Raw genomic sequence first — 12,491 nt, 5'->3', positions numbered from 1 at the left:
GTCATATTGTTCAAACTTCCAAGAAGAAACAATTTCCTCTTTGCATGAGATTGCAGGTCATATGAAAAACTGACTGTTGAGTGGCAATACAAGCCATGATACTGCTGATCCCCTGATGAGTCCATCGTTCAATTAGTTCAATTCCGGCCTCTTTTGATATTGGGATATTTAACTTCTTACCATCGTAATATTGCGCACCGGGCATTGTTTCTCGTGTATATTGGATAGAACTCGAAACTGATTCAACGATGGTGCCTAAATATGTGAACGGATAAGTAGAGATGTAACTATTGCAACAACATCATGTATCAACGAAACATATGTCTTAAATATTACATTGGTATGAAGTTTTCAAACGAACTTCAACTTACAAGCCATCCACACTGCAACCAATATTGTTATATTTTGCTTGTGATTCCTCATTGAATACATGGAGCAGTGCGATTCAAAGAGACAGTACCCTGCAAAAAGCAAGTTAACTATTTAATGTACACTATCAAAGACTTCATTTTGGAATCGTCAAGGTTGAATTTTAGGATAGTTTTGCAACCGTTCAGGTGGTAAACTCAGATTGCGAAAAGTGCATGTTAGTGAAAAAAGCTTTCTGAAATTGCAGACTTTAAAAAGTGTCTTCCAAATCAATCTATCTGGAATATTTAGTTACAGCCCTTACTTCAGTTATCATGCGATTTTTCAAACTGTGGTGATTTCATTGTTATGACCTATATTTACTTGATATTTCACTTATAAACTCATTTTAATAGACAAGTTTGAAGGATTCACCCACCTAAGAATATTTTGGAATATTTTCCGTTTCATTTTAAATTTGGCATTACAATAAGCTAACAAAAATGGAAAATATAACTGTCATATTTATTCCTAACTAAAGACTCATCGCTACCGCGAGCACATTGTTCTGTCCATGAAGGTAAGTTCCCGGGTAATTATGAGGTGCATTTCTTCTAAACGACGGAGTGAATTTTAATCAGGTCGAAATTGGTTCTTAAAAGGACGACGTTAAACTCGTCACTTCAGAAAATCAGTTTCTTTGAAGAAAGGAAACTATTTGTTTTTTTTTCTGCAATTAATTTATCAACGATAGACGTTTCATTAATATTCTCCAAATTTCTTTTAACAACTGATCATTTGGCTGTCACCTTCTGTTACAATTTGAATTACAATTAGGACAGCAATGAAAAATGACATTTCTTTGTAGTTAAATCACAAAAAAGTGTATCAAAAAAAGGAAAAAAAATAGTTCAAGCATTTAGTAAAGTACTGCAATTACTGCAGTTCATCTAATCTTTAGAAAAGTACTGCAATTCATCTAATCTCTTATTTCTATCTTCAGGTAAGGGTCAAATAAAACATTTGCACTCAAAAATACGCACATTTCTTATTTTCTTCTTTGATTAAATCAATTTCCCAACCATAACAAATGTTTCGTCCATTTTTCAGCTTTATTTATTTGCTATCTGATGCCTGTTTGGCATACAATTTCCAATTTTCATAAAATTTCAAATTTTGGCAGATTCGGACTCCGCTGAAGCATCTCCTGTTATAGTTGGGATCCTTTCAGAGGTGAATTACTTTTTACGATTTCATTTTCTCATACCGCTTAAAATGCAACTCTCCTACTTTCTAAACTTATGATTGATTCTATTTCCGTACTGCTGTCTAAGCAGTCCATATCTCTGGCTTCCTGCTTCCAGTTCTCTCTCCCTCTTTGTCACTTTTGTTCCATTTCTCTTTCTTTTTATACTAAATTCACAAAGATAATTCTATTTTTATCTACCGGTTTGATTTCCAATTTATTACTATCTCTTGTACAAAACTTCCAAGAATGTAGCATTATCGTTTTTTAGGCCAACCTTTCACCCTTGACCTTGGCGACAAACGTCAGTACGAAACCATAAATTTAACCAGATTCTGATGACAACATATGAATTAAAACTTATTTTCGCCTCTAAAACTCTTTAGAGAAAATTTAGTAGAAAAAAAAGAATCTATAGAAGCAACCCTTTATCGAACTGAAAAAGTTTAGATAAGGAACAACGTCAAGGAAATTCAATTAGGCGGAATCGGCAAGACACAAGAACTGTTTGATAACTCATATTCGAAGCATTCGCAGAGGACTGAAATGACAGTTTTTCAAACTGAAATTTAATTACGTTATAAGATGCTTGACCAATTAGCATTTAAAGAAGCAAAGTTATGATTCTGTTGTGCGCTAGCAAATTCCCAAACACTCAGCGACAACGATGAGAGGAAAGGTTGAAGCGCACCATTATTGTTAAAGCGTAGATCTGAGCCTTCAAATATTATTTGTCATCCCAGGTTATAACCAAGAAGTTTTTAATATAACCTTCGTTGTATGTTTGCTTCGATAGATTGGTATTCTCACGCAGAAAATCATACGTTATTGTTTTGATATGCCGTTGACAAAGTTCAGTTTCCATTTTTAACTTCAAATTTTGTTCGAGTCAAGTAAAGACAAGTGATATAAATTAATAATGGGAGATTTTAGTGTAACCTTTTCAATGTGACCTTCGTTGTGTATTTAATTTTAATTTAATCTTCGTTGTATATTTACTTCTATAGATTGATATTAGTGCGACTGTGATAAGCGTTCCAGTGGAAGTGGGGGTACTGTAGTTTTAGTCACTACGCAAGCATTAACCGGAAGTGAAACTAACCTTGATAAAAGTGTGATTGGCATGATTGCATGATGATGAATGTGTGTTTAGCCGATATCAGTGCGACTGTAATAAGGGTTAAGTGTTTAATAGTAAACGGTATCCTTCGAATTGTTTTAGGCAAAGAAAACATGAATTCATTCATCTTGCAGCTCATATCTGTAGTCCTAATGAAGATCATGGAACAGTACAGATCCCCATATCCTGGTTGCAAACTAAATAATTAGTGGGACAATAGCTATTTTTCACTTTTTCTTCCATTATTATCATTCGTTATCATCATTATTATCATTATTGCTACTATAATTAATTAATAGAATGGAAATAATGAGTCGAGTAATAAAATAATGAGTCGTCTCGTATTATTAGTGTTAATATACAATTTTTCTTTTTTTCAGAAGCATTTGTTTTTGATCTGTGATTATAAGCATAATGCACTGTTTCCAAATCAGATGATAACAAATTTAATTTTTGGAGAATTAAAACATTTTTTCCGTGATCATTATATATTCTATTTTTCAACAATTCTGAAATCATTCTTTTATGATAATTAATTCATATTATTAAGATTGTCATCAACAGGGCTGCCAGTGATTTAACCATGCGTTTTGATTTACGAGATTCACTGCATAATCCTGCAAAACTTGTTAAACACGTTAAATTATTGAAGAATTTATGCTGCAAATAGGTAAACTGGCAGTATGTCTAGATGTCTAGAAAGAAGTTACTAGTGCGATCAATTTAAGCATGCTTCAAACTGTAATAGAAAGTTTAAAAAATCTACATTACAAATCAAGAGACCAGCAAGCTCGTGCTATCTTAATTACAATTTCTCAGAGAACTCTTATGTGATGAAAAGCAATACTCATTCAAAAGTGGTGCTCTGCTTAATTGATATTCGTATTCCGGAGACCGCACTTTTTCTTGATTTCATGTAATATCACCAAAAGTAACTCTGTTCAAATTGCTTGTGCTTAAATAATAATATTATTTAATGATGCCTTAGAATAGATAGTGACTGTCGCTTTTTTTTCAAGCTGCTTTTTTTGATGATGGGAATATTCCGGAAAGTTTCCTCAATCTTTGCAAGTTACAAGGAAAAAAATAACCCCGGATTTGATTTTCCACTAGTTGTCGAAATTTCAATTAAATCAAATCAAATTTCTTTAGGGAAATAATCAACTTCTAAATTTCAAAATTACAGAGTGAGATTACTGGAGATCTTTGAGTAGATTCCAGAATATTTTTTTTGCAATAAATGAATATCACACATTATATTTCATATACTTTGCAAATTAAAAAAAAAAAAAAAAAAAAAAAAAAAAAAAAACAAAGCACACTTTACACAGTCTACAGAAAGGAAACAAAAAAACATTACATCAGATGGAGATTGACCGATTAAATCGAATAGGATTAAAATATGACTTGATAAAATTAGATTAAAACGGTTGAACTTATGCTGTGTAAATTTGCTCTTTGTTTGAAAAATTGTTGGAATAGTTAAAGCTTTTAAAAAGAAATACAACACTTTAAGTCTTTTGCAAAAATTTGAAGAAAATAAATTTGGCTCAAAACTGACTTACATCAAGCAAAATGAGACACATCTCGATGCCACATCTTTGAATTGACTGTTAAACGAGAGCATTTTCCGTGTGCTAACACCCATTTGTTTTGATTTTATTCATTCTTGATCCATCTTTTTTCAAGTGAGTTTTAAAATTAGGAGTCCCAGATGTGAACGAAGAGCTTTTGATATAACAAGTAGATGTAATGTCGAAGAATCCGGGAATTCGTGCAAGAAAGGCTTCCATGATATGGAAAAAAAAAACAATTTTTGCTTGTATAGTTTATACCGTTCTGAAAAAATTTTCATAACGACGGAGCTACACAAGCAAAAATGTGTGCAATAAACAGGAATTCGCAAAGAATGTAAACAACAAGTAGCTAAATTTGTGTCCATCAATTCTGTTTTCATTTATAAATCTTGATGAAGACGTAAAATTGAATTTCATCCTGTTGTTCCGGTAAAAAATTTACTAATTAAATGACACCATATCAAGTTCATTCAAATGAACAGTGCGTGTCCTTAAAAATATGCTGTCTCTTAGACAGATAAGATGGAAAGTGTCCATTGAAAGATATCATCAGAATCCAACATTGAATTTATCAGTGGCAAGCTATTCTGCAGCAATTCATCAGAAGCCATACTATAATAATTCCATTGGAAATTTGTGTTCAAATTGCTGTACTGTTATAATTTCCATTTTCCAAAATTACCTAGAATCATAATTTTACGAAACATTCAATTTGAGCAAAATAATTAGTAAAAAAGTAATATTCCTATGTATTCCAAATTCATATTACAAATCAAAAAATTTTATAAATATGTGGATGCTACATGATTCAAAAAGCTTAGCACTAGTGAAAAGCAAGATATCGTCATACCACTTCACCGTCACTTCAAATGCTGTCTACAAACTTATGTGCTTAATCATCTCTTTGCTGCAAAAACCAGACTTAACACTGCTACCGTGTGTAAAAACATACTACCCTACTTCGTCGAATGCTAAAATAGGACCCTTTAAAGGATAAGCAATGGAAAGAATAAGAAATGCATAGGAAATCTCACTATGGTTGATAGTTTCATACATTTAAACTTATTGATTTTGTTTTGAATAAAATTGTGCTTCCTAAAGAATTATAATGACAGGAAGGAGGAATGCATTATAACATTTAACACAACAAATACAGCGCACCCCTCCACAAAAGACTCATGCTCTCACATCAACGAACTGTCGCCGATTTTCTCAATCTCAAACTTGGATAATTAAACCTTTATTCCTCAAACCTTTATTTAAACCTTTATTCCTCAAACTCGATAATACAGAAACGAATCCAACAATCACAATATTAATAAGACAAATTCAATGACAATATCAATTGAAACAAAAGGGGAAGCCATAGACCAAATGCCGCTCGATATCCTCTAACCCACCGACCTGTTAAAATGCATCTTTACAAAATGATTTGGCGCTCAGGACCTTCTAGGACGCTCAGGACCTTCCTGAAGTAGAGATATTTAGGCAAAACTCTGAGGTCAGATCTATGATCACAATTAGCGGCTCTATTAAAGAGCACATAGGCGCAATGAGCGTATATGCAATATATTGTAGCAGCAGTATCTTCTCTTCTTCATTGTTTCAATTTTGCGTTACGACTTACAGAATTTTTCCGACACCAACCAGAATAAGTGTCAGTGGTTTGGAAAATATTTATATTTAATAAATGAGGCGTGTGGAGTAGAAAGATAAATAGTAGTAATTAACAAATATTCGATTAAAATGGCAACATTTATAATTTTGGTTTTTTTATAGTGTGTGGCTTGGTTGATGTACTAAATAATGAATAACTGACATTATGGAATAACTGACATTATAACTGACATTATTATAACTGACATTATCATCTTGAAACTCGATCATGATCAGCGTATAAATCGCAATCGACGTGCAGATCACCGACTGAAACGATACACTTCAACAATTCAATTTTCTTAGGAAAAAGCATAAGAAAAACGGCTTCGTTCAATAAGTATTTGGTCAAGAAACATCAGTAACCAATTCTGCTTGATTAATTCGGAGCAAACAATCGAGAGGCAATCAGCCCAATGTCTCCACACTACATCACATGAATCATAAGGCATATTTGCATCTAACTGACGATGTTTCGTTCAGATTTCAAGTTTCCAAGTACACTGCACAAATTAGCAGTGTTTTGAGACTTTTAATAAGATGTTGTCAGTATAGCAAACAAATTATCCTAACCTCTTGTTTTGACTAATGACATTCAATTCCGAATTTCTATTCCCATGAAAAACACAGACCGTTACATTGAGAGCCCAAGAGATTAGTTGTCTTCCTTTTTACGAATTCAGCACACCAACCACTCGTTGTTTCCTGTTTCCTTTACCGTGATCCTGTGGCACCAGTTGGAATTCACTATGGAATTTACTTCCTCCTACATAATCGCGATCATATCTGCAATGCTTATTATCATTCACTGATAAATAGTTATATCTTGTTTCCATGGTGACATTTCGACATAGTGATATTGGAAAGGTGATGCTTATTCCATCTTTAACCTTAAGTCAAATTTAATTAATAATATATAGGCTCAAGTCCGGATAATTAATTAAGGAGGAATAAAAATAAAGAAAGGAACTTTTTCGATAATTTTCGATTTCATGACAGTTTATATGTACATGAATTTTTAGTAGCTATATGTCACGGAAACGGACAAAATGCCCACAAAATAATTCTGTAAAAGAGAACTTCAACTTGGGAGATGCGTAGAAGAAGCTATGCGTACATATGGGTATTTATGTAGAGCTAGTGAAAGTACTGGGCTGTATTAGCAAATAGAACATATCATTACGAGCCAAAAAAAAAAAGAAAACTATCCGGTTATATATATGTCAAAAACGTGCCATTGGAGACTGACTTCCAGGGAAAGAGAGAGGGAGCATAACAAGAAATGGGATATAAGGACAAACAGATATGATGTCCTACTCATTTCTCTAAATTTGGTCAATTGAATTTTATGGATTATGTGAGAAGAAGAGTTTCAAATAGTTAAGGTAGGGGCCGCAATTATTCATTGGTTTTTGATTCCATTCAATTTGAGGCAACGGAGGGTTGTATGGGATGTCTCGGGTTGTGTTGTAGGTTTTGTTGTTTGGAATACTTTAATTTGAAATTTAGCCCAGAATTGTGATGCCGTCCGAGACATTGAAACTTCTGCCGGTTGGAGCTGAAGGAGCAGTTGAAAAAATTATTCAATTAGGTCCAATAAAATTCAAACAAATTTCACAACACTTATTGGAAAGAATGCCGAGCAGTGTTGATTTCGCAGATATGTTGGATGCAGAAGAACGAAAAAGGTTGCTCGGAGATTTACAAATTGATCCTGCATCCGAACTTGCTGTTTTCGTAAGTTCGTACTTTTGTAGATCTGAAATTTCAATTTTTTCAAATATCATTTCCATAAAGCTTCTTTTTTAAATCCATTTTTACCGTAGATGTTTTAAATTTATCTTTGGGAATTTGTTGGTAAGGTTTATCTTTATCTTTACTTATCATTTATTACCAGTTTTAAACTTCCATTTTAAAGGTTCAGTCCCTCACCACTTTCCTATCTTTAGTTTCTGAAAATTTCCCAAGTCTTTTTTTTAATTTTCTAGCTTTTTAATAATCCTGCTGAACACTTTTGTTGCTATTACTTGTTGATGAAGCTAACATGTCGCAGTGAATTATTTATGAAGGAAGCAAAATTTCGCATTGTGCGTGGAATAGCTTTATAAATTGTATTGCGAAAAAAAAGAGAAAGGTAGGGTGAGTAGAGCAGCTACAATTCATCAATTTTCAGTTGACTATAAGCGAATTATGGAAAAACATCGCATATTATCAGCCCAAATTGCAGCCTTTGCTTGAAAATCTTAAGGAAGTAAGTCTTGTTGTATGAAATTCCTTCTGTATTTGTCATTTGACGTTTATCATTTCAAAATTTATGGAATGCTGTGCAACATTTCCGAACTAAGTGACAGCAGGTTTAACAAGTTTGATTAATGCAGTCATTCAGCAGCTATGGTAGTTCGATATTTTCAGGTTGGGTTTGATGCTGAAATAAGAAATGCAGTCGTAAAAGTTTGGTCGGAAAGCGGCTTGACGGTTTCAGACCAGTTGCGTAATATTTCGTTTTCTGGACGCCCTAATGTTAGAGATGTCGGATGGACGCTACGCATGAATGTTGCAAGGTAATACTGGATCAATTTTGGAACTCAACTTTTTACTTTTTAAATAAGGGCAGAGATGAGAGATGGGAATATAGGGCAAGTTCGTTCTTACTGGTTAATCTATTCATTTTTCATAATAGAACTTTTTGTAATTGTACATAGATATAGAGATGTCTTTTTGAAGCGAGAATGGATGATTTGTGGTAGGTTAATATCTAAAAAATATTTACTGCTAGTAGTCACAGTCCTTAACTCAGCTTCCCAGGCATCGTGATAGTAACGAGCAAAAGTTTTTGTAAAAAAATCACCGTTAAAATACGGATTTTTTTAGAAGTCTTTCAAATTTTTATTCCGTTCTAGTAGCGATAATCCAGCGATGCATGCTGCAGAAGCAATTGTACAGTTTGATACTGACCGGGGTTCAAAAATTGTCGAGCTGAGCAAAGACAGACTTGTAGAATTGTATATGATGTTGCAGGAGGTGCAGAAAAATTTGGATATTTTGCTTGAAAGGTAGCAAATATAATTGTTCATGCTATTCTTCGTATTTATCAAAGTTTCTTCGGTTTTGTGATTAGGGTTAGGATCCCTTCCAGATGTTTACAAGTCACCATGGGTTGAATTAAATAAATTTTAGTTTCTTCGATTGATTTCTCTAGTGAATAGGAGATTGGTTTCCTGAAATGAAACTTTGGATCACTGTGATTTACTTGTTTGCTTTACTATTAGTATTACCACAGTCGAATCACTGGTTGTTGCTGTTATTGCTGCTATGTGTTAGTGACACTGCAGTCTAAAAGCTAAGGGCACCAACTGGGGTTATGTAATAAAAGATTTTTAGTCAAAATGATGGAATTGACTTTTCTAAATTAAGCTGCATTTCGATAGTTCAAGACATGTAAAATTGCTTTATCACAAAACAACAGTAAAAGGAAACGAAAGTAGTGGGAAGCATTGAAATTGCACATGCCAACAGGTAAAGGCGTAGAGCTATTTCTTCAAAAGGCTTAGAACTATTTTTTAGAACCTGTAGCAAATTTAATTTGTTACAGCTGTATTAAAAAATAGTGGAGGGACGATTTGACGGCTTGATATGAATCCGAAAACTAATGGTGAAATGTCGGCATGTTCTGAAGTGCAACAGGGAATTGCTGTCTATGTTCAATGTTCGAAATCTTCAGAATTTCGTTTAGCATGTGCAGCTTATTAAAACACAACTTATTTGGTTTAGGTGAATGAATTAGTTGCAGGATTATTCCAGGCATTCGTTGGGAGACACAATTTGCAAAGCACTCTAAAAAATATGAAGAAGACACTGTTACATTATATGACAATACTTCAACAGCAGCGTAGGAAATTCATCTCATAAAATTCAAGCTCGAAATTCAATACTTCAGTTGAAGGAATGACCCATCATTTTGCCCCATGTCTTTGAAGAGAATTAAAATTAAAGCAGAAAAATTAGGATGAGCTGAATTATGGAGATAGGACTCGGTTGGTTCTCCATACTCTTTCATCCAGATGATTTCGAATAAACACCTGTTTTATAAATCTTGGCATATAAATCTTTGGCGAGAATTAGAACGAATTTTGGAATCACTCCAAATAACGGTTGCCATCAAAGCATTTAATTAAAGGCAAAAATAAACGACCAAACAGCTTCTGCAAACGAACACATAACGACAAGAAAAATCTTTGTTGCATTCTGTATGCTTTTACGGAGAATAAGTAAGAAGACACCGTCTAAAATATCAGAATTTTTTCGGAAAAAACTTCCGAAAAAATACCAATTTCGGAAATTCCCATAGTTATCACAATTATCACAATTGCTTAATTTCGCCCAAGGTAATATTCATGTTCAACAATACGCCGATATTGCACGCTCCGGCAATGACTTGCGTATTGCAATAGTTGAATTTGAAAAATTATCTAAGGAAACGGCACGTTAGGCATACAACAATGCAAACTTTTATAGTAAGAAAAAAAACTAAGCTATTTTAGTTGACACATTCAAAACTGTTGTTGAGGTCTTGGCATCAGCGACCCCTACGTAACATATTCATAATCGAGATGTTTTTCTGCATACGTGTTTTTCATTGAGAGAGAAATAGAAAACGAAACAGTGATCAAAATAATATGAAACATGAGATATCCATCCAAAAAAAAAATGAACAGTAACTATTTGATCACATCTAAATTCCTTACAAACTTTTGAACTTTTGAAAAAGACTTCATATTGAAATTTCTGAAGGGATTAAAAAATTTTGATAACTTGAAACTTTCGTTAAATTTTAGGATAAGAATAAAAGTCTTTTATCTACTTATCAGAGGATAAAGAACGAATCCATTAGGTTATACATGAAAGTGAGGATGATTATTGTTATCCAATATAAAGAGAGAAGGGGATGAAAAGTGGGAAGTTGAGCTTGGAAGATTAGAAAAAATTCGAAGGGATTAATAAAGCATATAGATCTAAAGAACTTCGAGATAGCTAAAAAAATATTAATATGACGAAATGATGACAATTGTTCAGAACATGAAAAAGAGCATATGCAGAGATGAAAGGATCTCCAAATTATGTCAAACCCCGACTTGGAATACATCATTGGAATACAGCATTTAAGGCACCACATGACGCTGTGGATCGTTGTGGCGAAGACCAAAAGTAATAAATAGCACACAATTCACGAAAACAATGTGTTCAGCAAAAAAAAAAGAGTAAGTGTCTGGAGATTACCGGATGCCAAATTAGAATAATTAGCATTTCGTGATAAAGCTCACGTTAAGAAGTTTGTTCGTATCAAGAATGATATACATCAACCTTATGGCTAGTGATCACTTCCAGATAATTAAGCTCAAATTTATTTAAAAAATCGGATCTAAAAATTTTCATATTTGTTCAAATTAAAAAATCATAATTTCAAAGTTCAAAAAGTGTATTAAGCAAATTCTGTTGAATAGGCTAGGCTCAATGGCAGGAACTAAATCTCTCGTAAAGTAATACAAAATTGGACTACTACTACTGTGTCACTGAACAAAGTTTATATTAATCTATCTAAGTTTAGTCTATGTTTTTTTAATCTACCATTTTAATTTTTTTTTTTTTTTACTATAAAAGCAAAAATGAAACGCTCTAATTGTGATGTTCATTTACCACTCATTAATAGTGGGCACTGTCAAGTAACTAAATTAATGACTTAATTAATTAGCTCCACACCTCTTATTGTGAAGTTTTCAACATCAATGCAACTTTGAAATGTTGAACAATATTGAAAGGACTATCACAGCAAACAGCAATAAGCAAAATAAGAATAAATTTCCCATTGCTTCGAGTGTGCGGCCTGATTATTAAAATTTTACGATTCGAAGAATGCAATTTTAAGAGAAAGCTTCGAGATGACTAGAAAAGTCTTGTGTAATCGACGAAATAATAATTTAGCAATAACTAAATGAAAACTAACGGACTGAAATGATTAAGAATTTTTATATGATAATATAACGATGAAAAGTTTCGAGCAGTAAGTTGACAAAAAAACTAAATTACACATATATATATGCTCTACAGTGAAAAATTCTTAGAATTAGAAATTTCGGGAATGTTTTACAATTCTTTTCTAAGACTAAGTTAATAAAACAAATTAAATTATACATCTCAGATATTTCAATCATATATGTAAAAAATGAAAAATGAAAGGATATTTTAGTCAAAAAAGATCCTATCTGGTAAACGGTTGATCTAACCGATCATATGAATGGTTGAAATAATTTTCGAACAATGATTCAAACTTATGGGAAATGGAATTTCTTTCCTTATAAACACTAAAATCACATTTGAAAACAGCTTACTTTTACTACTTCGGTAAATTTTGGCGTTCACAGAAAGAAAAGTATTTTTTATTTTTAACAACAGTTTGTTAGCCAGACAGCTTTTATAGGAGAAAGAGGTAGCGAAACCACCGGTCAATTTATTTCATCCCATGCTACAAGCTCTATGAGCTTCAAAT

At 32.9% G+C, this 12,491-nt stretch overlaps 2 protein-coding genes across 2 annotated transcripts; one reads left to right on the top strand and one right to left on the bottom strand.

Annotated features, from left to right (window-relative positions):
- Positions 1-10: 10 nt before the first annotated feature.
- LOAG_00422 (hypothetical protein) lies at positions 11-378 on the bottom strand (the record flags this gene model as incomplete). Its single annotated transcript, XM_003135962.1, has 2 exons — positions 11-255; positions 372-378. 2 exons carry the CDS (start codon positions 376-378, stop codon positions 11-13), a joined length of 252 nt encoding a protein of 83 aa, XP_003136010.1.
- A 7,073-nt stretch (positions 379-7,451) lies between these two features.
- LOAG_00421 (hypothetical protein) lies at positions 7,452-9,107 on the top strand. Its single transcript, XM_020445427.1, has 4 exons — positions 7,452-7,684; positions 8,121-8,198; positions 8,360-8,508; positions 8,848-9,107. The coding sequence occupies exons 1-4, from the start codon at positions 7,469-7,471 to the stop codon at positions 9,002-9,004; spliced, it is 600 nt and encodes a 199-aa protein (XP_020304114.1). The 5' UTR covers positions 7,452-7,468; the 3' UTR covers positions 9,005-9,107.
- Positions 9,108-12,491: the final 3,384 nt, after the last annotated feature.

Source organism: Loa loa (assembly GCF_000183805.2).
Source record: "Loa loa unplaced genomic scaffold supercont3.160, whole genome shotgun sequence".
Classification (NCBI taxonomy): Eukaryota; Metazoa; Nematoda; class Chromadorea; order Rhabditida; family Onchocercidae; genus Loa; species Loa loa.
The sequence above is the reverse complement of the archived record's forward strand: the minus strand, read 5'-3'. Positions and strand labels throughout refer to the sequence as shown.

Excerpts from the sequence above, each read along its gene's own strand:
- LOAG_00421 (XM_020445427.1), top strand. The coding sequence starts at position 7,469 with ATGCCGTCCGAGACATTGAAACTTCTGCCGGTTGGAGCTGAAGGAGCA. Across the intron at positions 7,685-8,120 it reads CATCCGAACTTGCTGTTTTC|TTGACTATAAGCGAATTATG; the intron begins GTAAGTTCGTAC and ends ATCAATTTTCAG. Across the intron at positions 8,199-8,359 it reads TGCTTGAAAATCTTAAGGAA|GTTGGGTTTGATGCTGAAAT; the intron begins GTAAGTCTTGTT and ends CGATATTTTCAG.